The 25793-nt window shown below is 38.2% G+C and overlaps 1 protein-coding gene and 1 pseudogene across 4 annotated transcripts in view; one reads left to right on the top strand and one right to left on the bottom strand.

Moving 5' to 3' along the window:
- STK31 (serine/threonine kinase 31) overlaps positions 1-25793 on the bottom strand; it is a 129782-nt gene that overhangs the window by 92859 nt on the left and 11130 nt on the right. For all 4 annotated transcript variants that reach the window (XM_016945556.4, XM_527691.9, XM_054687438.2 and 1 more), the window contains exons 5-8: positions 11953-12027; positions 10026-10184; positions 3435-3793; positions 2256-2430 (exon numbers count right to left, since the gene is read on the bottom strand). In XM_016945556.4, the coding sequence (XP_016801045.3) occupies positions 2256-2430; positions 3435-3793; positions 10026-10184; positions 11953-12027 (768 nt within the window). The remainder of the gene's footprint in view (positions 1-2255; positions 2431-3434; positions 3794-10025; positions 10185-11952; positions 12028-25793) is intronic.
- On the top strand, positions 16384-24530 carry LOC107975600 (protein-L-isoaspartate O-methyltransferase domain-containing protein 1-like; annotated as a pseudogene).

The raw sequence follows: 25793 nt of genomic DNA, 5'->3' as shown, positions 1-25793 counted from the left end.
GAATCTACAAGGAACTTAAAATAAATTTATAAGAAAAAAACAACACCATCAAAAAGTGGGCAAAGAATATGAACAGGCACTTCTCAAAAGAAGACATTTATGCGGCCAAAAAAACATATGACAAAAAGCCCATCATCACTGGTCATTAGAGAAATGCAAATCAAAACCACAATGAGATACCATCTCACTCCAGTTATAATGGCGATCATTAAAAAGTCAGGAAACAACAGATGCTGGAGACGATGTGGAGAAATAGGAACACTTCTACACTGTTGGTGGGAGTATGAATTAGTTCAACCATTGCGGAAGACAGTGTGGCAATTCCTCAAGGATCTAGAACAAGAAATACCATTTGACCCAGCAATACCATTACTGGGTATATACCCAAAGGATTATAAATCATTCTACTATAAAGACATATGCACACATACGTTTATTGCAGCACTATGTACAATGGCAAAGACTTGGAACCAACCCAAATGCCCATCAATGATAGACTGGATAAAGAAAATGTGGGCTGGGCACAGTGGCTCATGCCTGTAATCCCAGCACTTTGGGAGGCAGAGGTGGGTGGATCACCTGAGGAGTTCGAAACCAGCCTGGCCAACATGGTGAAACCCCGTCTCTACTAAAAATACAAAAATTAGCCAGACATGGCAGCGGGTGCCTGTAATGCCAGCTATCAGGAGGCTGAGGCAGGAGAATCGCTTGAACCTGGGAAGCAGAGGTTGCAGTGAGCCGAGATCATGCCATTGGGGATATAAATAAGGCAAGTTTGAGTTTAAAAAAGAAAAGAAAAGAAAACACAAAAATTAGCCAGGAATGGGGCACATACCTATAGTCCGACCTAGGCAGGAGACTGAAGTGAGTGGATTGCTTGAGTCCGGGAGGCAGAAGTTGCAGTGAGCAGAAATTACACCACTGCACTCCAGCCTAAGCAACAGAGCAAGACTGTCTCAAAACAAACAAACAAAACCAAAATACTCTGAATGAGATTTGGGGAGCTTCTGGGTTGATAAACACATCCATGACCTGGGAGGGTGGCACACTCAGAAAGGGTATGTACCTCCTGCCCCAGTACCTTGCCTTATATATATCTTCCATTTATTTGGCTGTTTCTGAGTTATATCCTTAATAATAAAACTGTAAGTATAGCACTTCCGTGAGTTCTGTGAGTAGTTCTAGTGAATTATCTAACCTGAGGGAGGGTCATGGGAAACCCCGAATTTATAGTGGGGGGGTAGATATGCAAGTAGCCTGGGGACCCCATTTGTGGCTGGCATCTAAAGTAGAGGCAGCTTTATGGAACTGAGTCCTTAACTTGGAGGGTATATGCTAAGTACAGGTAATGTAGTGTCAGAATGGAGCTGAATTATTAGACACCCAGCTGGTGTCAGAGAATTGGAGGAACTAGTGCAGGAACAACAGATCTGGTGTTAAACACACATACACACACACACACACACACACACACTTATCAACCACACTGTATCCCTGGGGGGGAAAAATTTCTGAACTAAAATCTGAGCAAATCTGGAGACCTGATTACCATAAAAGAAGACACACGTGGAGATCAAGAATCCAGTTAAGCAACACAAGGAAACAGATTAAAGCAATTTAAGAGAAATATCAACCAAAATGCAATGTATGTGCCTAACTGGGATTCTGATTGGAGAAAACTACAATCAACATGCCTACAATAATGTGGCATTCATGACACAATATGGCAAATTTGAATACTGCCTGGATATAAATAATATTAAGGAATTATTGTTTACTTTTAAGTATGAATAGTATTATTATGGTTTTTTAAAGTCCTTTTCTATTAGTCATACATACTGAAGACTATGAAATAATATGAATGGGACTTCTTCTAAAATAATCCAGGAAGTGTAAATTTTTAAAAAGATTGGCCATGTGTTATAATTGTAAAAACTGGGTGATGGGCACATGAGAATTAATTATTCAAGTCTCTCTCCTTTTAGAATGTTTGAAAATTGCCTTAGTTGAAAAGTTTTTAGAACATAAAGGGAAACGTAAATGAGAAATTATTAAATTTGCAAACATCCAATGAAATCCAAAGATGATTAGTCCGGAGTATATGAAAAAAAAATTCACCTATAAACAAATACAGGGATTAGCAAAGGAGAGAATGAGGTGGGGAAGGAAAGGAAAGTGACAGAAAAATAAATAGCAGCAGATGAGTACACAGATTTCCCAGTTGGACACTCTTCACCTTAAGCCACTGAACATACCTGCAGCTCCTGGGCAATCTGCTCTACTTTCAATTCTAACGCCTTATAACTTTCGAGAAGAGCGTCCTTCTCTGTTTTAAGTTTTTCATTTTCTTCAATCAGTTTCTGGTCCTGCTTAATTTTTTCCAGGCTGACGTTAGACCCTAAATTAAAGTCACCAACAGCCAAACTTTCCCTATAAAAACAAATTCATTTATTTTGACAAACAAACTGTATAAGGCTGACACAGAAAACAAATCTAAGTTATCTTGGTCCTTTTATGCCACAATATATCTGAAAGTTAATTTTGAAAACTAAAATATTTACCTAGTTCATAATATTAAAAAATAATTTAATACAAACAAGATTTTATAACAAGTTGTAATTCAATAATGCCTCTAATTCTCAAAAAAAATATATTCCAACTTCTTCATAGCACTATCAACTACAGAGAACAAAGTAAAAAGCATTTCTGTATTAGTTTTTTTCCAATCCCTCCTGTGATCCCCCCCGTGATCCCCCCGTCCTGTGATCCCCTGTGGTCCCCCCGTCCACCGCCTCCCACCCCCATTTGACAGTTTAGCTCCTAAAGCACTGATGAGATCCCATCAAACAGCTATGTCATCCAAGATACAGCATCATGGCTTGGACCATGATATAGAAGAATGTTCTGATACACATAAATATCAAATCTGGATTTCTGCTTCAAGTTGATGATTTAAAATTATCTAAAAAGTAAAGTATTTGGAATAATCAAACTCCATCACAAGTTTTCACAAGAAGAAGAAAGAGCCTCACTTTTATTAAAAAAGTAAAGGCAATTTCCTGAAACTCTTTAAAATATTCCTAAAGCCATAGGAAGAACTTCAAATCTTATCTGAAATTCTGACTTTGCCTGAATAATTCAGATTTAGGAGCAGATTTTTATTTTTGATAAGTGTATTCCAAATAGTTGGCATGAAAAGTTGGTATGTAAACTTTAAAATAATTCAGGAATTATTTTTCTTTCAAAATAGCTTTTAATGAAAATATCCCTGCTAAAGCAGAGAGGAATACATTTGAGAAAAACAGAAATATCAGCATCAGCCCTTAAAATCACTGACACAGTAAAGGATTCCAAAAGCATAAGCCTTAACTTCTATTCTACTATGACAGGGACCTCTACCATCAATTAGAAATTAGTGAAGACTAAATTCTTACTTTGGAAATGTTATAAGATTGCCTGCATCATTTTCATCCTTCAAGTCAAGAGTCATTTTCTCACTTAAGTGCCCCTTGGGCCTGCTGAAGGTTGACTGGTTTGATCTATGCCCCCACAAAGGAATGGGGCTTTTGAGGTTCCTGAGAACAAGTTGACCAGGATCCAATTTTTTTTCCTCACAGATGTCAGTTCTGGAAGCAAGTCTGCATTTCTCTGCAAATCCTTTCTTAAGCACCTCTTCCCCTATATCCACACTGCCATACTCAGCCTGAGCAATAACTGTTCCATCTTCAGAGGTTGCTTTAATTCTCATTTTTATTTCCTTTTCAAAAATCAAGCTCCCCAAAAAGGTTGTGCCCTAAGAAAGAAGAAAACATAAACCAGCTACACCAACATGTTTCTCTTCCCTTATTTTGTTCCTACCCATTTTTTCCAAGCATCATATTTCTTCATTCTAAAATCTCTATATTACTTTGCTGTTGGCTATAATATGCAAATATGCATCTCCACGTATATGAATGTATTCCAATTACACACTTGCTAAAATCAAGTAGCGCTAAATACTTGTATAGGCAGCCACCTTTATAAATCTAAAAATGTATACTAAGTAAACATCCTAGAATAGTTTTTTTTAACCCAGCAGATTACATTGATTACTTTGGCCCCAACTAAATATAATGGTCTCCTGAAAAGCAATAGCGCATAAAAATGAATCTCTGATATCTAGAAAAGGTACTCTATTTTACAAAACTTTAAAAGTTTTAGAGGGAGAGTCAGGAACTCTGGTTTTAAAGCAAGACGAGCAGAAGCAAAAAAAGCCACAAACAGAAAGCACAAAATACGAACAAATTCTTTAAAAATCAACAAACTGAAATTATAAAATGTGAGGTGTCACAAATACATATTCAAAACTTTGTTTTTCTTCTTTTTTGAGACAGAATCTCACTCTGTCGCACAGGCTGGAGTGCAGTGGCACAATCTCGGCTCATTGCAACCTCTGCCTCCCCGGTTCAAGCGATTCTCCTGCCTCAGCCTCCCCAGTAACCGGGACTACTGGCACACACCACCACACCTGCCTAATTTTTGTATTTTTAGTAGAGATGGGGTTTCACCGTGTCAGTTGAGCTGGTCTCAAACTCCTAACCTCAAGTGATCCGCCCACCTCGGCCTCCCAAAGTGCTGGGATTACAGGGGTGAGCCACCGCGCCTGGCCTTCTACATTCAAAACTCTCTTAAATAGACTTTTGCTTAAAAGGGCTACAACTGTACAACTGGCATATGAGAAATTAGGTGCTTGCTAACTTTGAGCTACTGAATATCTATCAATAGAACTAAGCAAAGATATACCTAAAACATATTTGGGATTGGAACATATTGAGACTTAATTTTAATAAGAACTTATCTACTCCTCCATAAAACTGTAATTACTAAAATTACTTTGACACAATCTAACTGCTCTTCCCAAATTTCTCTAGGTTATTTTCCTGAATTTCACCCTGTGCATACTATAAAGGAAATTAAAAGTAAGTATTCTTTTTTGCAATATATAAAGCATAAATTTAAAACACAAAATGGGTAGGTACAGCTCAAATTTACTGGTTCACAACTTCCTTGAAATAGGGACATCATCTGATGAAACGTATCTCTCTTAGAAGGTGGAGCTGTATTTTTAGCTACATTCCCACTCTATAAATATGAAAAACAATATAGTTTATGCAAACAAAGCAAACCAAATAGGACATCATACCTGTAATAATCAGACAAACAAGAGTGTAAAAACACACTAAAAACCACAAAATACAAACCGGTCACATTTTTAAAAGAAATAGGGGGTGTGGGGAAGTCAAGGTTCAAGAAACTAAATAACATTTTTAAGAACTATTTTCTCTTCAACTACACAGTAGTATAGAGGGTAAAATTGAGACCAATGTAGGAATTCTTAACCTTTTTGTGGCCATGGGGCTCCTTTATCAGTCAGATGAAATCTTTGGACTTTTTCTCAGAATGTTTTTAAATGTATGAAATACATAGGATTACAAAAAAAATTATTTCATTGGGACACATTTTTTTTTAATTTTTTTATTTTTTGAATGGAGTCTGGCTTTGTCGCCCAGGCGGGAGTGCAGTGGCGCTATCTCGGCTCACTGCAAGCTCCATCTCCCAGGTTCACACCATTCTCCTGCCTCAGCCTCCCAAGTAGCTGGGACTACAGGCACCCACCACCATGACCAGCTAATTTTTTGTAGTAGAGATGGGGTTTCACCATGTTAGCCAGGATGGTCTCGATCTCCTGACCTCGTGATCCGCCCACCTCGGTCTCCCAAAGAGCTGGGATTACAGGCGTGAGCCACCGCACCCAGCTGACACATTTATTTTAACAACAAGTTGAGGATACCTGGGCCTAGAAGGATGCATCTGAAGGGGCAGAGAAGGAGACTCAAACTACATATGCTCAAGAATCACCAACTATCACTACCCAAAAAAAAAAACAAAGAATTTTTTAGATGGGATCTTGCTATGTTTGCTCAAGCTGGTCTTGAACTCCTGGGCCCAAGCAATCCTCCCACTTCAGCCTCCTAAGTAGCTGTGATTACAGGCACACACCCTGTGCCTAGCTGAAAAAATAATTTTTTAAATCCACAAAACACGAAAATACTTTAGGTTAACAAACACGCAGGTTTTATAAATTTTTCAAGGCATAAAATTCCTATAAGAAAATACTTTAGGTTAACAAAAACACAGGTTTTATAAATTTTTCAAGGCATAAAATTCAGAAATACACACATTATATCAAGAGGTTTGAATTCACCAAGAATATCAAAATAAATAACAAATACAGTCCAGAAGTTATCACCAATCAAATGGGATCAAGCAGGCAAAGCTAACAACCTCAAAATATAACTAACTGAAATATATGTTAGGATTTTAATCAATTAGATGTAGTTTTCCAGTTAACCTCTTTCACATAAAAACCCTTGGTTTCAACTCTTATTATCAAAAGTCTATCTAAAATTCAAGAACAACTTCTGCCCCTAGGAAGTCTTTGAAAATTATTGCTCATATATGTGGAATTATTAATATTTCAAGAAACCCTGTCTTTGGGCAATACGTGAATTCAAATGGAAATAACCTATTGTCTACAAAAGTTTCAATTACCTAAAGCTGAATGTTCTAAAGGTCCATTACTCCTTGCATAGAATTTTTATGCAGAAATCTAATTTTAGATTTCTCTCTGAATTCAAATTCATTTTAGTTACAGTCACCAATCACAATTAGTATGAAGTGGTTCAAACAGATTCTCCCTGAATCATATATAATCATAAACACAGAACCCTGAACTTGAAATAAAATCTGAGTCTTCCTCAGTTCCAACTAACAAAAAGAATGACAGAGTATATGATACATGGGTGTTTTAATACTATACCAAAAATATGTATGTTTTCTCTTTATATATAATACATATAAACATTTAATTTTTATCATAAGAAATATATTTTCCACTAACCCTTATGAGCTGGAGATATATACCTGCACTTAAAAAATATATTTAGGCATTTAAAAGGTACAAAACTTAACTTTTTTCTTTTTTTTTCAGACAGGGTCTCACAGCCTTGACCCCTCAAGCTCAAGCAATCCTCCCACCTCAGCCTCCTGAGTAGCTGGGACTACAGGCATGCGCCACCATGCCCAGCTAATTTTTTTGTATTTTTTATACAGACAGGGTTTTGCCATGTTGCCCAAGCTGGTCTCAAACTCCTGGACTCAAGCCATCCACCCACTTCAGCCTCCGAAAATGCTGGGCTTACAGGCATGAGCCACCACACTGGGCAAAACTTAACTTTTTAAAATAAATCTGGTCATTGGTTTAGAACATAAGGCTTTCAATCACTAAAAAAGATGAATGTCACTTTTTAGAAATATATTTCATTCTGTTTTCCAAACTAGTAAGCTTCATTCAGAAACAAGAAAGGATCACTTCCTTTCTACTTTATTCCTCTGAATTCTGCCTGTATATATTAGAAAACAAGCTAAAAGGCCTTTAAATTGTTAAACACAAATTCCAAGCTCTAGCTCTCATTCCCTTACTCTACATATAATTTTTAAAGTCAGGCATGTAGGAATAGTAATGTAATATTCTCTCGATCTTCAGCAAACTACCATTCTGAGTATCAATTCTGACTGTGCTGCAGCATAGCGTGAAAGTGTTAGTTAAAAAAATGTGAAGGAATTTCAGTGCCCAGGACACCTTCTGGAAAAGGGAAAGGAAGGAGGTATTTGTGTTGTTACTGAATCCCTGCTGTTCATCTATTTATTCAAATGTTAGATAAACTAATGCTCATCTAACACCTACCTGGCAGGGAAATTAGGCACAGAAAAGTGAATACTTATCTCTACCAAACTCACTAAGCTTGTAGGGGAGGAAAAAATTACAACTTTATAGGCTTTATATACGGAGTGACTAAAACACCACAGAGGACTGGGTAAGTGGGTATTAGCAAAGACTTCATATAGAAGATTAGAGTTGAGCTTTGGGCTGAGAATTAATAACTAAACACGGACTTTCTAAGCAGAGCTATTCAAGAATAGCTCATTTTTTTCCAGAAAACATTGTGTGCCAATTAGCTTAACTCTAATCAATGATCTTTTTACTGAAGCAAGCATCCAAATACAAATGTTTAGCCGGGTGGCTCATGCCTGTAATCCCAGCACTTTGGAAGGCAGAGACAAGGGGATCTCTTGAAGTCAGGAGTTCAAGACCAGCCTGGCCAACATGGTGAAACCCCACCTCTACTAAAAATACAAAAATTAGCCATGCGTGGTGGCTGGTGCCTGTAATTCCAGCTATCAGGAGACTGAGGCAGGAGAATCGCTTGAACCCAAGAGGCGGAGGTTGCAGTGAGCCGAGATCATGCCATTGCACTCCAGCCTGGGCAACAGAGCAAGACTTCAATCCTCAACCAAAAAAAAAAAAAAATATATATATATATATATAAATGTTTATATACAGTACCATATATAAAGAACCTTTGAAACATACAAAAACATTCTCAGCTGCAGTTTATTAATTCAGTTCTAAAATTAACTTTTTTAAATGTCTTTTTCCCCCTTGATTCATGTGTGTTTCAATCAACATAAATCTGTGCATTTTACTATGAAAAGAACAATAGACTTGAGTTCTAGGCCTAGCTCTTCCCTAATTAGCTTCACGACTTGAAATCATTTAATTATTCTAGACTACAATTTCCCTATATGTAAAACGAAGTGAGAGCAGATAATATTCTAAGGTCCGTAAACAAGATTTTAGAGTTTTATGCATGCAAGAAATCCAAAACAAGCCTCCCCAACCTTGGTCAAAGCATTTATATTAAAGAAGAAAGTAACAAACTTTAGATTTTAAACCAGAAACCTGTGGTGTAATTTTATAATATCTATATTTCATGTTTATGAAAGCCTGAGTTTCATGTACAGAAATGTTTTTTATAAGTAACTACATAGCAGACAAAACTATATCCAACACACCTACAAGATTCTCAAAGAAAAATAGAGGCAATTTTAATTAATTTCTTTATAATGCTTACAATGATTAAACTGTTTTCCACATGAGCTACTTGAGCTGCTATTATAAATAAGAATTACAAACCTGATTACTTTCCAATGTAGTATCTCTCACCAGCATTACCATTTACCAAAAGAATCATCTTTGTATAACAGATTTTAAAAGAGGTAGAATTCCTGTAAGACTACCCCTGAAATTATCGAACGTCTTCCAGAATTAGGTTACCAACCCAAAATTCAATGGAAAGTAATATAAACTAGAATCCACATAAGCAAAACATCCACTGCCAATTATTACATCAAACAGTATGAGCCTCTGCCAAAATAATACAATCTGATTAATTATAACCCCATTAATTTCAAATTTGTGGTATTTATGGCCAGGACTAGGTAAAGATCACTTTTATTTAATAAATACTTTCCCAAAACAATTATAGAAATAACTGTATTCATTATTTTCTCCATCATATTAGAGACTATCCTTGGCTGGGCGCAGTGGCTCATGCTTGTAATCCCAGCACTTTGGGAGGCCAAGGTGGGCGGATCACCTGGGGTCAGGAGTTCGAGACCAGCCTGGCCAACATGGTAAAACCCCAACTCCACCAAAAATACAAAAATTAGCTGGACATGGTGGCACAGGCCTGTAATCCAGCTATTCGGGAGGCTGAGACAGAAGAATTGCCTGAACCTGGGAGGCAGAGGTTGCAGTGAGCCGAGATCACGCTACTGCACTCCAGCCTGGGCAACAGAGTCAGACTCTGTCTCAAAAAAAAAAAAAACAAAAAGAGACTATCTTTTTAAACATTTACATCAGAAGAAACTATTTACATATATTATATATGTGTATGTCATTCTTATCTGTTCAATGTTTACCTAGCAAAGATGAGCATAAATATTTAATTGCTTTCTAATTCCTATTTTTCACTAATTTATACAGACTTCTATATTAAAGTAAGATTTAACTACACCTACATTTTGTTTCAAGCACATAGTTTTACTTTCATTAGCAAAAATATTTAAAATACGTGACTTGCCTGATCAAACTGGGTAACTTCTTGATCAGAAGGAATGTGTAGTCCCCAAAGTTTATACTTTTTGGCAACACTAGAAAACTGCAGCTCCAAAGGAATTTCAACTATATCAGATCGATTTAGAATTTCAGTATTTCCATAGTCAATGTACCTCACCAGACACTGGAAAAAATAAGAGACAAATACGAATACTGACCCCAGATTAAATATTTCCAAAGAAACCACCAATTTGCTGCTCTCTGTTAATGACCTGTATATCAAAATAGCATTCTTATCTCAAAATGACAAAATACATTCAGAAACAGATTTCTAATAATATCTTCAAAATAAAAAAAAATCCACAGTCCATGAAATTACAGTCATTTCTTTACTTGTTACTAGTTAAATTCCAACAGTACCATTTCTCATTAGGGTGCTTTTTGTTTTTAGACAATTGATATTTTAAATAAACATCAGCCTATGAAGCTTACAGCCCTCTCCTGTTTCTCCTAATGTTAAAATCAATCAACATTCAATTCAATTTCAAGTTGGAAGGAATAAAATCTGAAAAGAAAGGCAAAGTTATCAAACTTCCTTTGACACAATTAAACTCACTCCAGGTAGACCATGTAAACTAATCAGATTCACCACCCTTACCTCCAGCTCTACATCTGTTTAAAAAGTAAAAAAGAAAAATAGTTATTACAAGGTCAAACATCATGCTGCCCTTTAATTTAAAAAATTAAAGCCAACTGAAAAACATATGTAAAATATCATCTCCAGTTGTCAAATTATGGGAGAAAGGTCAATTAGAAAGTTCCATTCCACTAAAATAAACCATTATCTATGACAGCAAAAAATGAAATTTTTTTAAACCAAGCTATTCAGAATATTAATCAAATTGTCACATCTTAGCATCTTATTACACCAAAGAAAATATTTCTGAAACATACATATTTTTAACTTATTCTCTTTTATCCTGAACCACTTTCCCAGGTTCAGTAAAAACATACATATTATAATTTTAAGCACAGAAAGCAGGTGTAGAAAAAACACCAAAGGAAATCTTACAGAGGTGCTTTCACACAGCCTGCAATATGCAACTGTCACCAAACAGCTATTCAGAATTCTGTCTCCCTAAATCCTCTTAAAAATCCTCCACAAATTCACAATGTAAAAAAAAAAAAAAAAAAAAAAAAAAAGCTTAACACAAAGAAAACTCACCACATTTAACCCAGGCATAAGAAAGTGGCAAGCCAATCATTATTATTAACAATATTCACATCAACTAAATAAAAGATATACCTAACTTCAGAAGAATCAATCAAAATGTTCTTCTCCTACTTATAAAGCTTAATAAAATGAACATTTAAAAGTTACTCAAGAACCAAATATAATTATTAAGATCTGAGGTAGGCTGGGCACAGTGGCTCACTCCTGTAATCCCAGCACTTTCGGAGGCTGAGGCGGACGGATCACCTGAGGTCAGAATTTCGACCAGCCCGACAAACATGGTGAAACCCCGTCTCTACTAAAAATACAAAAATTAGCCAATGTGTTGGTGGGTGCCTGTAATCCCAGCTACTTGGGAGGCTGAGGCAGGAGAATAGCTTGAACCTAGGAGGCAGAGGTTGCAGTGAGCCAAGATCGTACCACTGCACTCCAGCCTGGACGACACAGAAAGACTCCATCTCAAAAAAAAAAAAAAAGAACTGAGGTAAAAAGAACTAGTCACCAAAAATAACCTACATATTATATAATCGATTCTTGAATAATCTGAAGTGATTATAAAACAACATGTTTTTTAGCAATTAATTTCTTCTGTGTTTTAATCACTGAACCAGGTATCAGTACTATGAATAAGCAATGAAGGCCTAAATAAGCATCAAATTTTTGAACCACAATAAATATTTCTTAAAGCAAAAAAAAAACTGAACACTTAATTTCCTGCCTTTTCAACGCTGATGATTTTCAGTACTTTGCATCTGTACCAACACTGATCTTCAGAAAATAATCCACCATAAATCTACAAAGAGAAAAGAAAGCAAAATTACTTGGCATTTAAAGTATGGTGAACAGATCAGAATAAAGGTCAACATTTAAGCTCTTCTTATATGTCAATAAGTACTTTATATATAACTCATTTAATTCTCACAATCCTATCAGGCAGGTACTTTGTTTATACCACTATGTATCCAAAGACATAAACTAGTAAACTGCAGAACCCAGATTCAAACTTCTGACTTCAGAGTTCATTATGCTATTCTGAATCTCCAAAACGAGGAGGGAGGGGTATAAAAAGCAAAAAAAAAATTTTTTAAGGCACAAGGATCAAACACTTAAAATCACACTATTATAATATCTGAGGCGATAATTGGTATAATTTTTTAACATAAACATGGCAAGTACATGCCACGTTAAGTCTAACTCTCAACTATAGTGGAATTCATATTTCCTACCAAGCAAGAAAGATTTCATACTTTTTACTTTACGTATAAGGACATAAGTCCTATTAAGTAGATAAAACTAAATTAGATAATATCTTTAATACTGTACTTTATTTTATATCTCAATTGAATGATGTTTAATAAAAGAATAAAGAGAAAATTTATGTACTTTCAATCATTTTCTTTTCTTTTTTTTTTTTGAGACAGGGTCTCATTCTGTCGCCAGGCCTGGAGTGCAGTGCAGCAGTCATGGCTCTCTGCTGATTCAACCTCTCCAAGCTCAAGTGATCCTCCCACCTCAGTCCCCACGGTAGCTGGGAACATGGGCACGCACCACCACGCCTGGGCTAAGTTTTGTTTTTTGTTTTTTTTTTTGTAGAGGCAAGGTCTCACCATATTGCCCAGGCTGGCTTTCATTTTCTCAAACTTCAAAGTAGCCTTAGCACTACTGGCAGTTGGGACTGGATGAGTCTGTGTTGAGTGGCAGAGTGGGGCTGTCCTCTGTCCTGTGCATAGTAAGATATTTACCAACATCCCTTCTGGCCTCTAGACACTAGATGCCAGTAGCACCACTTCCAGTTGTGACAAGCAAAAACGTCTCCAAACACTGTCAAATGTCTCCTGAAGGTGTCTATGATTTAGATGGATATCATTTGGATATCATCCACCAAATCTCATGTTAAAATCTGATTCCCAATGTTGGAGAGGGGCCTGGTAGGAGGTGACTGGATAGTAGAGGCAGATGCCTAAAAATGGCTTGGTGCCATTCTCGTGGAAGTGAATGAGTTTTCACTCATAGTTCCTAAGAGAACTGGTTGTTGAAAAGAGCCTGGCACCTCTTCCTCCCTTTGCTTCCTCTCTCACCATGTAATCTACAGACACTGGCTCCTCTTCACCTTCTAATATTTGTGGAAGCACCCTGAGTCCCTTGTTAGAGTTGTATAAAAAGCAAAAAGACTTTTTTTTAGAAGACACAGGCAACAAACACTTAAAATCATACTATTTTAATGTCTGAAGACATAATTGGTACAATTTTTTTAAAACATCAACATGCGAAGTACATGCCACTTAAGTCTAACTCTCAACTATACTATGTTGGAGCTATGCTTTTTGTACAGCCTACAGAACCATGAGCCAAATAAACCTCTTTTCTTTATAAATTACCCAGTCTCAGGTATTTCTTTACAGTAACAAAAATGAAGTAAGCCATGATTGGATTGGGAAGGATACAAAAATCACTGCAGGCTGATAACTACTTTTTTTGAGATAAGGTTTTACTCTGTTGTCCAGGCTGGAGTGCAGTGGCATGATCATAGCTCACTGTAGCCTCAAACTTCTGGGCTCACACAATCCTCCCACTTCAGCCTCCCAAATATCTGGGGCTACAGGCACACATACCATACCTAGCTTTTTTTTTTTTTTTTTTTTTTTTTTGTAGAAACAGGGTCTCACTATGTTGCCCAAGACTGGTTTTGAACTCCTGGCCTCAACCAATCCTCCTGCCTCGGCCTCCCAAAGTGCTGGGATTACGGGCATGAGCCCCCATGCCTGGCCTTAACAGCTTTAAATCATACATTCTCAACTGGGGCAATATCCCTAAGGGGAATAAAAGTGGTCCTTATGGAGAGTTGGAAATCTTAAATACTACAATGGTCTGTAGCCCTCCAAAGTTCAACCCTACTGATAACATAGTTATTACATACTGTATATCTGTAGTATTAAAATATCTGAAGGGGAGAAGGCCCATTAGGCCATTAGGGGGAAAACAGGTCTAAAAATGCTCCTTAGGAGGGAATAATGAGAAAAATGGCTGAAGAATACTGCTTTAAGTTATGGATTATAAAATTAATTTCAATGTATCACTCTGAACTAGGACAAATCCACAGATTTATTTTATGAAACCTAAACACCAAACCTATTCACCAAAACAATAAAGTACACATAAATTCAGACAAACAAATAAATAAATAACAATTCAAAAGCTACAAAGGATAAGTGTATTCAATTCATAATTAACTCCGGTTTCTTCAGCTAACATTAAACAACTAAAGGGCAAGAGAGAGCAGTAATAGTATGGTACTCTCTCTCAACCCTGGTAAGAAAACAGGGGTAAGTAGCAAAAATAGCTGACAATCAACAGTCCTAACCAATTTCAATCCCTGCAAAAGACTGCATCATCTTTAATTAAGGCTTTGTAATAACATCACAATATGATTAATAATTTGGTATAAGGTAAGCGACAGATATGCAATGGTTTATTGCAAACCAGGTGAGGCAGGGCTGGGAACACTTGTGTCCAAGAATAGAGCTGGTACTGTAATGCCTAACCTTGTTTTTACTCTAACTCGCTACTTTAAATTTTGTCCTGTTTGTCTCTTTAATCAACTAGCCTTGCTTCTCAAGTAAGACTCTCTCTAGCTGGGAAAGCCGGACAAACTCCAATTGACCCCTTAATTTACAAGACACTAAGGGCTCCTTACCCAACCTCCTTCCGCAAGGAGTTGACCTGTGTAAGCAGAGCCTCAGCATTTCAAAGGAGCCCAATTAACTGATAAGGTACTGGCACAAACAATGTATGAAGTTCCCAGGATTTTTTTCAAAGAGATAACAACATAAAGCCTTGAGTTCCTGTCCAGCATAGCATTTATATCTAATTATAATGAAGGATTTAGAGCCCTGCACCTGGTACCTTGCTTTTTGTAACCATTTGTCTTTTAAATTGTTTATCTCTCTGTAACCATTTGCTTCTTTTGATTCTTGCATGTTTTTACTTCTGTAGAATTATTGCATTTGAGTTCCCCTCCCCTTCCTAAACCCAGGTATGAAAGTTAATCAAGCCCCTTCCTCCCGGCCGAGAGAATTTTGAGCGTTAGCCGTCTCTTTGGCCGCCAGCTTAAATAAAGGACTCTTAATTCGTCTCAGAGTGTGGGGTTTCTCTAACTCGCCTAGGTATAACAGTACTCAACAAAGTGAAGAATCTGAAGTTTGCGGCTCTGTTAGTGTAATACAACCACCAAAACATGTAAATCTATCCCAGATAGACTTATCTGTTCTCATGACATAGTGAAAACTATATATTCACTCTCATTGTGCCTGGGCCCAATCTTCTCCTCCCACAACTCCACTATTCATAGCCTATGACCCTCCTACCTGGTGGCAGAGGGAGAGAACCATTTAGATCACTAAGGAAAACTGACAAAGTATAATCCATTTATGAACAATCAGAAGTAGCTGATTAATCACTTAATTACTGACACGTTTAAATTTTTGATAAGGTAATTAATTTTATATTCAATAGAAGAAAAGGAGTATGTCTTAATTTATAACAATATTAAACACAGTCATAGGTCAGGCACAGTGGCTCACACCTGTAATCCCCCCCATAAAAAAAATTTTAAAAATTGAGGAATGAGTTGGCTCCAATGATGGGTCTCAGACGGGCTAATTTTCATAAACATAGTCTCTGAAAGAAATCTGTCAAGGAATCATATAGAGACACTTATCTGCATGCTCATTCTCCATTAATATAGAAAGGAGAATTGGCATTAGATTGTTTGAGCAAATAAAAGTAAAATCAAGATTTATAAAGAAAAGAGGAGAGAGAGGTTCCAAGATGGCCGAATAGGAACAGCTCCAGTCTGAAGCTCCCAGTGTGAGCAACGCAGAAGACGGGTAATTTCTGCATTTCCAACTGAGGTACCAGGTTCATCTCACTGGGGCTTGTCAGACAGTGGGTGCAGCCCACGGAGCAGGGCGGGTATCGCCTCACCCAGGAAGTGCAAGGGGTCAGAGAATTCCCTTTCCTAGCAAAGGGAAGCCATGACAGATGGTACCGGGAAATTCGGGACACTCTCACCCTAATACTGCACTTTTCCAATAGCCTTAGCCAACAGCACACGAGGAGATTATATCCCACGCCTGGCTCCGAGGGTCCCATGCCCACGGAGCCTCGCTCACTGCTAGCACAGCAGTCTCAGATGAACCGCAAGGCGGCGGCGAGGCTGCGGGAGGGGCGTCCGCCACTGCTGAGGCTTAAGTAGGTAAACAAAGCCTCCGGGAAGCTTGAACTGGGTGGGGCCCACCACAGCTCAAGGAGGCCTGCCTGCCTCTGCAGACTCCACCTCTGGAGGCAGGGCATAGCTGAACAAAAGGCAGCAGAAACTTCTGCAGACTTAAACGTCCCTGTCTGACAGCTTTGAAGAGAGTAGTGGTTCTCCCAGCACAGACTTTGAGATCTGAGAACAGACAGACTGTTTCCTCAAGGGGGTCCCTGACCCCCGAGTAGCCTAACTGGGAGGCACCCCCCAGTAGGGGCAGACTGACACCTCATACAGCCGGGTGCCCCTCTGAGACAAAGCTTCCAGAAGAACAATCAGGCAGCAACATCTGCCGTTCTGCAATATTTGCTGTTCTGCAGCCTCCGCTGGTGATACCCAGGCAAACAGGGTCTGGAGTGGACCTCCAGCAAACTCCAACAGACCTGCAGCTGAGGACGTGAAGGTCCTGACTGTTAGAAGGAAAACTAACAAACAGAAAGGACATCCACACCAAAACCCCATCTGTACGTCACCATCATCAAAGACAAAAAGTAGATAAAACCACAAAGATGGGGAGAGACCAAAGCAGAAAAGCTGAAAATTCTAAAAATCAGAGCGCCTCTTCTCCTCCAAAAGAACGCAGCTCCTCGCCAGCAATGGAACAAAGCTGGATGGAGAATGACTTTGACGAGTTGAGATAAGAAGGCTTCAGACGACTGGTAATAACAAACTTCTCCAAGCTAAAGGAGGATGTTCAAACCCACTGCAAAGAAGCTAAAAACCTTGAAAAAAATTAGACGAATGGCTAACTAGAATAAACAGTGTAGAGAAGTCCTTAATGACCTGATGGAGCTGAGAACCATGGCACGAGAACTACGTGACGCATGCACAAGCTTCAGTAGCTGATTTGATCAAGTGGAAGAAAGGGTATCACTGATTGAAGATCAAATGAATGAAATGAAGCAAGAAGAGAAGTTTAGAGAGAAAAGAGTAAAAAGAAACAAACAAAGCCTCCAGAAATATGGGACTATGTGAAAAGACCAAATCTATGTGTGACTGGTGTACCTCAAAGTGACAGGGTGAATAGAACCAAGTTGGAAAACATTCTTCAGGATATTATCCAGGAGAAATTCCCCAACCTAGCAAAGCAGGCCAACATTCAAATTCAGGAAATACACAGAATGCCACAAAGATACTCCTCGAGAGGAGCAACTCCAAGACACATAATTGTCAGATTCACCAAAGTTGAAATGAAGGAAAAAATGTTAACGGCAGCCACAGAGAAAGGTTGGGTTACCCACAAAGGGAAGCCCATCAGACTAACAGCAGATCTCTCGGCAGAAACTCTACAAGCCAGAAGGGAGTGGGGGCCAATATTCAACATTCTTAAAGAAAAGAATTTTCAACTCAGAATTTCATATCCAGCCAAACTAAGCTTCATAAGTGAAGGAGAAATAAAATCCTTTACAGACAAACAAATGCTGAGAGATTCTGTCACCACCAGGCCTGCCTTACAAGAGCTCCTGAAGCAAGCACTAAACATGGAAAGGAACAATCGGTACCAACCACTGCAAAAACATGACAAATTGTAAAGACCACTAATACTAGGAAGAAACTGCATCAACTAACGAGCAAAATAACCAGCTAACATCATAATGACAGGATCAAATTCACACATAACAATATTCACCTTAAATGTAAATAGGCTAAATGCTCCAATACAATTAAAAGACACAGACTGGTAAACTGGATAAAGAGTCAAGACCCGGGTGGGTGCAGTGGCTCACGCCTGTAATCCCAACACTTTGGGAGGCCGAGGCAGGCAGATCACGAGGTCAGGAGATCGAGACCTTCCTGGCTAACACGGAGAAACTCCATCTCTACTAAAAATACAAAAAATTAGCTGGGCGTGTTAGCAGGCACCTGTAGTCCCAGTTACTAGGGAGGCTGAGGCAGGAGAATGGCGTGAAAGTGGGAGGCTGAACTTGCAGTGAGCTGAGATCACACCACTGCACTCTAGCCTGGGCAACAGAGCGAGACTCCATCTCAAAAAAAAATAATAATAAAAACAGTCAAGACCCATCAGTGTGCTGTATTCAGGAGACCCATCTCACGTGCAGACACACACACAGGCTCAAAATAAAGTGATGGAGCAAGATCTACCAAGCAAATGGAAAACAAAAAAAAAGGCAGGGGTTGCAATCCTAGTCTCTGATAAAACAGAATTTAAACCAACAAAGATCAAAAGAGACAAAGAAGGCCATTACATAATGGTAAAGGGATCAATTCAATAAGAAGAGCTAACTATCCTAAATATATATACACCCAATACAGGAGCACCCAGATTCATAAAGCAAGTCCTTAGAGACCTACAAAGAGACTTAGACTCCCACACAATAATAATGGGAGACTTTAACACCCCACTGTCAACATTAGACAGATCAATGAGACAGAAAGTTAACAAGGATATACAGGAATTGAACTCAGCTCTGCACCAAGTGGACCTAATAGACATCCACAGAACTCTCCACCTCAAATCAACAGATATACATTATTCTCAGCACCACATCACACTTATTCCAAAATTAACCACATAGTTGGAAGCAAAGCACTCCTCAGCAAATGTAACAGAACAGAAATTATAACAAACTGTCTCTCAAACACATTCAAAACCTAGCAGAAAGCAAGAAATAACTAAGATCAGAGCAGAACTGAAGAAAATAGAGACACAAAAAGCTCTTCAAAAAATCAATGAATCCAGGAGCTGGTTTTTCGAAAAGATCAACAAAATTGATAGACTGCTAGCAAGACTAATAAAGAAGAAAAGAGAGAAGAATCAAATAGATGCAATAAAAAATGATAAAGGGGATATCACCACCGATCCCACAGAAATACAAACTACCATCAGAGAATACTATAAACACCTCTACGCAAATAAACTAGAAAATCTAGAAGAAATGGATAAATTCCTGGACAGATACACCCTCCCAAGACTAAACCAGGAAGAAGCTGAATCCCTGAATAGACCAATAACAGGTTCTGAAATTGAGACAATAATTAATAGCCTACCAACTAAAAAAAAGTCCAGGACCAGACGGATTCATAGCCAAATTCTACCAGAAATACAAAGAGAAGCTGGTACCATTCTTTCTGAAACAATTCCAAACAACAGAAAAAGAGGGAATCGTCCCTAATTCATTTTAGGAAACCAACATCATCCTGATACCAAAGCCTAGCAGAGACACAACAAAAAAAGAGAATTTTAGACCAATATCCCTGATGAACAACCATGCAAAAATCCTCAATAAAATACTGGCAAACCGAATCCAGCAGCATGTCAAAAAGCTTATTCACCACGATCACGTTGGCTTCATCCCCCAAGATGCAAGGCTGGTTCAACATACCCATATCAATAAACATAGTCCATCATATAAACAGAACCAAAGACAAAAACCACATGATTATCTCGATAGATGCAGAAAAGGCCTTCAACAAAATTCAACAGCCCTTTATGCTAAAAACTCTCAATAAACTAGGTACTGAAGGAACGTATCTCAAAATAATAAGAGCTTCTATGACAAACCCACAGCTAATATCATACTGAATGGGCAAAAACTGGAAGCATTCCCTTTGAAAACTGGCACAAGACAGGGATGACCTCTCTCACCACTCCTATTCAACACAGTGTTCGAAGTTCTGGCCAAGGCAATCAGGCAGGAGAAAGAAATAAAGAGTATTCAATTAGCAAAAGAGGAAGTCAAACTGTCCCTGTTTGTAGATGACATGATTGTATATTTAGAAAACCCCATCGTCTCAGCCCAAAATCTCCTTAAGCTGATAAGCAACTTCAGCAAAGTCTCAGGATACAAAATCAATGTGCAAAAATCACAAGCATTCCTATACACCAATAACAGACAAACACAGAGCCAAATCATGAGTGAACTCCTATTCACAACTGCTACAAAAAGAATAAAATACCTAGGAATCCAACTTACAAGGGATGTGAAGGACCTCTTCAAGGAGAACTACAAACCACTGCTCAACGAAATAAAAGAGGACACAAACAAATGGAAGAACGTTCCATGCTCATGGGTAGGAAGAATCAATATCGTGAATATGGCCATACTGTCCAAAGTAATTGATAGATTCAATGCCATCCCCATCAAGCTACCAATGACTTTCTTCACAGAATTGGAAAAAACTACTTTAAAGTTCATATGGAACCAAAAAAGAGCCTGCACTGCCAAGACAATCCTAAGCAAAAAGAACAAAGCTGGAGGCATCACGCTACCTGACTTCAAACTATACTACAAGGCTACAGTAACCAAAACAGCATGGGACTGGTACCAAAACAGAGATATAGAACAATGGAACAGAATAGAGCCCTCAGAAATGATACCACACATCTAAAACCATCTGATCTTTGACAAACCTGACAAAAACAAGAAATGGGGAAAGGATTCCCTATTTAATAAATGGTGCTGGGACCACTGGCTAGCCGTAGGTAGAAAGCTGAAACTGGATCCCTTCCTTACACCTTACACAAAAATTAATACAAGATGGATTAAAGACTTAAATGTTAGACCTAAAACCATAAAAACCCTAGAAGAAAACCTAGGCAATACCATTCAGGACACAGACATGGGCAAAGACTTCATGACTAAAACACCAAAAGCAATGGCAACGAAAGTCAAAATTGACAAATGGGATCTAATTAAACTAAAGAGCTTCTGCACAGCAAAATAACTACCGTCAGAGTGAACAGGCAACCTAAAGAATGGGAGAAAATTTTTACAATCTACCCATCTGACAAAGGGCTAATAAACAGAATCTACAAAGAACTTAAACAAATTTACAAGAAAAAATCAAACAACCCCATCAAAGTGGGCAAAGGATATGAACAGACAATTCTCAAAAGAAGACATTTATGCAGCCAACAGACACGTGAAAAAATGCTCATCATCACTGGCCATCAGAAAAATGCAAATCAAAACCACAATGAGATACCATCTCACACCAGTTAGAATGGTGATCATTAAAAAGTCAGGAAACAACAGATGGTGGAGAGGATGTGGAGAAATAGGAACACTTTTACATTGTTGGTGGGACTGTAAACTAGTTCAACCATTGTGGAAGACAGTGTGGCGATTCCTCAAGGATCTACAACTAGAAATACCATTTGACCCAGCCATCCCATTACTGGGCATATACCCAAAGGATTATAAATCATGCTGCTATAAAGACACATGCACACATATGTTTACTGCGGCACTATTCGCAACAGCAAAGACTTGGAACCAACCCCTATGTCCATCAATGATAGACTGGATTAAGAAAATGTGGCACATATACACCATGGAATACTATGCAGCCATAAAAAAGGATGAGTTCATGTCCTTTGTAGGGACGTGGATGAAGCCAGAAACCATCATTCTGAGTAAACTATCACAAGGACAGAAAACCAAACACCGCATGTTCTCACTCATAGGTGGGAAATGAACAATGAGAACACTTGGATACAAGGTGGGGAACATCACACACTGGGGCCTGTCGTGGGGTGGGGGGAGGGGGGAGGGATAGCATTAGGAGATATACCTAATGTAAATGATGAGTTAACGGGTGCAGCACACCAACATGGCACATGTATACATATGTAACGAACCTGCACGTTGTGCACATGCACCCTATAACTTAAAATATAATAAAAAAAAAAGAAAGAAAAGAGGAAAGGGAAGGAGAAAAAAATTGAGGAATGTTTGCCAATTAAAAGAAAAAGAAAAAGAAAAAAATAAGGCTCTACCACAATTTGTTCATTTTTCTAAGCAGGGCAACAGTTAAGGAGATAGGTTCTCTGGGTTTCTATACTTGATCTACCATTAATTAGCTAGTGACTTTCATAAAGTTATCCTGGCTATGCCTGAATTTCAAAAAAGGTGTAAAAAGTAACACCTGCCTCATAAGGATGCTGTGAGCATTAAATGAGTTAGCACACACAAAATGCTTAGAATATCTGGCACTACCTCACAAAGGAAGTAAATACTATTATAATTACTACTACTATTGTATTATATAAAGGACATTTAGTTAATCTCCAGTTTTGCCTACTAGCTGCCAATGAATATCTTTGTACAAACATATTTGTCTACTTATAGAAATGTCCCAGGGTAAATTCTCGGCAGAGAATCTGATGCACTCAAGATTACAGTTACCTACTATATTGAAAAAGATGATTAATATTCATATATAGTCACTTGATTTAAAACAAACATGCCAAAACAATTCAGCAAAGATGGTCTTTTCAATAAACAGTGATGGTATAACTGGATATCCAAATGGAAAAATACTGAAGTTTATCTCTACCTCATATTATAATCAAAAAATTTACTGGAGGTCACCCCAGTCCTAAATGCAAAAGGTAAAAACTTCCAGAGAAACACACACACACACACACACACACACACAAATATATCTATGATCTTGGGGTAAGTATAGTGGTCTTAAATGGGAAGCAGAATGCACATACCAAAAAGAAAAAATTAATAAATTTCAAATAATACCAAGAAAATGAGTAGGTAGGCCACAGACTAAAAGAAACTAGCAATACATTTAAAAGACAAAGGACTCGTGTCAAGAATACGTACAGGTTCGGCACAGTGATTCACACCATGAATCTCAGCACTTTGGGAGGCTAAGGTGGGAAAACTGATTGAGCCCAGGAGTTCAAGACCAGCCTGGTCAACATAGTGATGCCCCCATCTCTACAAAAACTTTAAAAATTAGCTGGGCATGGTGGCACACGCCTTTAGTCCCAGCTACTTGGAAGGCTGAGGTGGGAAGATCACTTGAGCCCAATAGGTTGAGGCTGCAGTGAGCCATGATCACACCACTGCACTCCAGCATGGGCAACAGAGACCTCATCTCAAAAAAACATATATAAAATCATACACATAGGCCCCTGCCCCACCAATTCGCTCTCCTCGGCGGCGGCGGTGACTGTGCTGTTGTGGTGGCAGCGTCCAGCTGCCACAGACCCCACCAACTCCCAGCACCTGGTCTGCTCACCGCTGCAGTGGGCCGGACCAACCGCTGCACCACAGATCCTTTTGGAGTAAACCATGGGATTTGGCCTCATTCAGATGCAGTGGAATATGCCAAGGAAAAACTGGAGAGCTTCATCAAAAATAGTGATAGGTTTAGTAATCAGCTCCTAGACCTAGACTATCCATCTAAGAGGAAAGTTACAGGGCAAGGCTGGGTCACCCTGATCTCCTAGCTGCTTATCAAAAAAATTATATGTGCAAGTTGGCAAGCCCCCACTGTAAGCGAAATCATCTGTCCATCTTAAGATGAAAATATTCCAACATGCACCTATAAAGAAAACCACTCCTAAGATTTGAGTTCTGTGAACCTGCATTTGTCGTCAGTAATTGTCTCCAGATAGCGTCTGACAGTCATCAGCATGATCGAATTTACTGTGGAGCTGGAGTCCAGAAAGACCATGAAAACTACATGAAAATATTACTAAAAGTTGGAGACATATTAGTCATGCCTGTAGAGGATCAGTTAACACAGAACTGGACAAAACACTTGGGAAAGGAAAAATATCCTTGTTGTGTCATTTGCTCCACTTGTGCAACCAAGTAAGAATGATAATGGTAAACCAGATTCTGTGGGACTCCCTCCCTGTGCTGTCAGGAATCCACAGGGCTTGGCTTGTATTTACATTCGACGCACACTTAGAAATTTCATAAATGATGAGATGCAGGTCAAGGGGATTCCGCAAAGGGCTCCACCCAAAAGGAAAAAAAAAAAGAGAGTTAAACAGAGAACTAACACGTACATATTTGTGGGTAATCAGCTTATTCCTCAGCCTCTAGACAGAGAGGAGGATGAAAAAATGGAAGAAGATAACAAGAGGAAGAAAAAGATCACAGTGAAGCAATGAAGCCAGAGGAGCCACCTCAAAATTTACTGAGAAAAAAATCACAACGCTGCCCCTCCCTGAATCTTTAAAAGCTTACTTGACATATTTTAGAGACACATAGTTTAGATCAAGGAGAAAGAATGCCACCAGTAATTCCCTTAGTCTTGAAAATGTAGCGTTTGTTAGGAGTTAAGAGAGAGAATTCTTTCCTTCATCAGAGCGAATTATAGTGGAAAAAAGCAAAACTTGTTTCTGTCAGTAACAATAATAATGTAAAAGAATCCCTTTTATAAAATCTATTTTTCTTTTAAATCTTGGAAGAATGCTGTTTTAGCTCAGAGTGATATCAAAGTGGAATGAAACAGTAATCAAGACTTGTGTACTATAAATCCTTTTCTGATTCCTTACAGATTTGTAGTGGTAAGGGTTAGATTTAATTTTATATAAGGTTTAAATAATTGTCAAGCTTATATAATGTGATCTGAATTGCAGTTGTTTGCATTTCCTCTACAAAAACTTTCTCTAATAAGGAAATCAAATGCTTTGTAGACCTATTTACCTTACTTTTGTTGCAGTCACTGTTGCTGGGATGCTGTACATATATTCCGGGGTAATATATGGGGGCAAAACAGTACAAGATATTGAATAATTTAGCTTTAAAAAAGCCCACAAATTTTATGAAATTTTACAGTCCTGCTACTTCTGCTTTTGAATCTCTTGTCAGAAGACATGAGTAAAATATCTGCTTCTCTCATTTTAAGAGCACAGCCAAGAGAATTATTAAAATAGAAAGTATACACTTAATACAGCTCTTATTTTGTATGGACCCTTTACATTTTCAGTATTTTTTCTTTAATGAGGTTATCTTAACTCTCTAGCATTTTAAAAGTGTATTTAGAATTGTTTTTCCTGTAGTTCACTGTATAAAGCATTTGGTTTGAAAAAAAAATTGTTACGTGTGACTCTTGATAAGACACAGAAAGAGTGAATGAGCATGAGTGATGGCCACCTTCCTGGCTGTCTCTAAGTAGCAGGGTAGATATGATCCCAGATGCACTTTAGCTAACGGAACTTCCAACTTATCTGAGTATTTATCTTTGACAAGGTAGGGCTAAGCTTGCCTAGATTTGCTTTGGATCTTTCTAGTATAAGAAATATTCACAGAAATTGTTTGTTTTCAAAATCCTGTTCTGAAACATATCGTAATCTTTGCGACCCATGCCATGTTCATTTCACTTCTTCCCATATTTTTCGTGTTTCTTTTGGTAAAATTATAATGGCTTTCACTTTGTACTTAATATCACACACGTAAACCATCCATCATTTGAGCTTTATTGTAGCTTATCAGTGATAAAAACAGGCAGTAACTGCCATTGTTTGTCTG

Source organism: Pan troglodytes, chromosome 6 (assembly GCF_028858775.2).
Source record: "Pan troglodytes isolate AG18354 chromosome 6, NHGRI_mPanTro3-v2.0_pri, whole genome shotgun sequence".
In the NCBI taxonomy this organism is placed as follows: domain Eukaryota; kingdom Metazoa; phylum Chordata; class Mammalia; order Primates; family Hominidae; genus Pan; species Pan troglodytes.
Note: the sequence above shows the minus strand (reverse complement) of the source record. Positions and strands in the feature narration are given on the sequence as shown.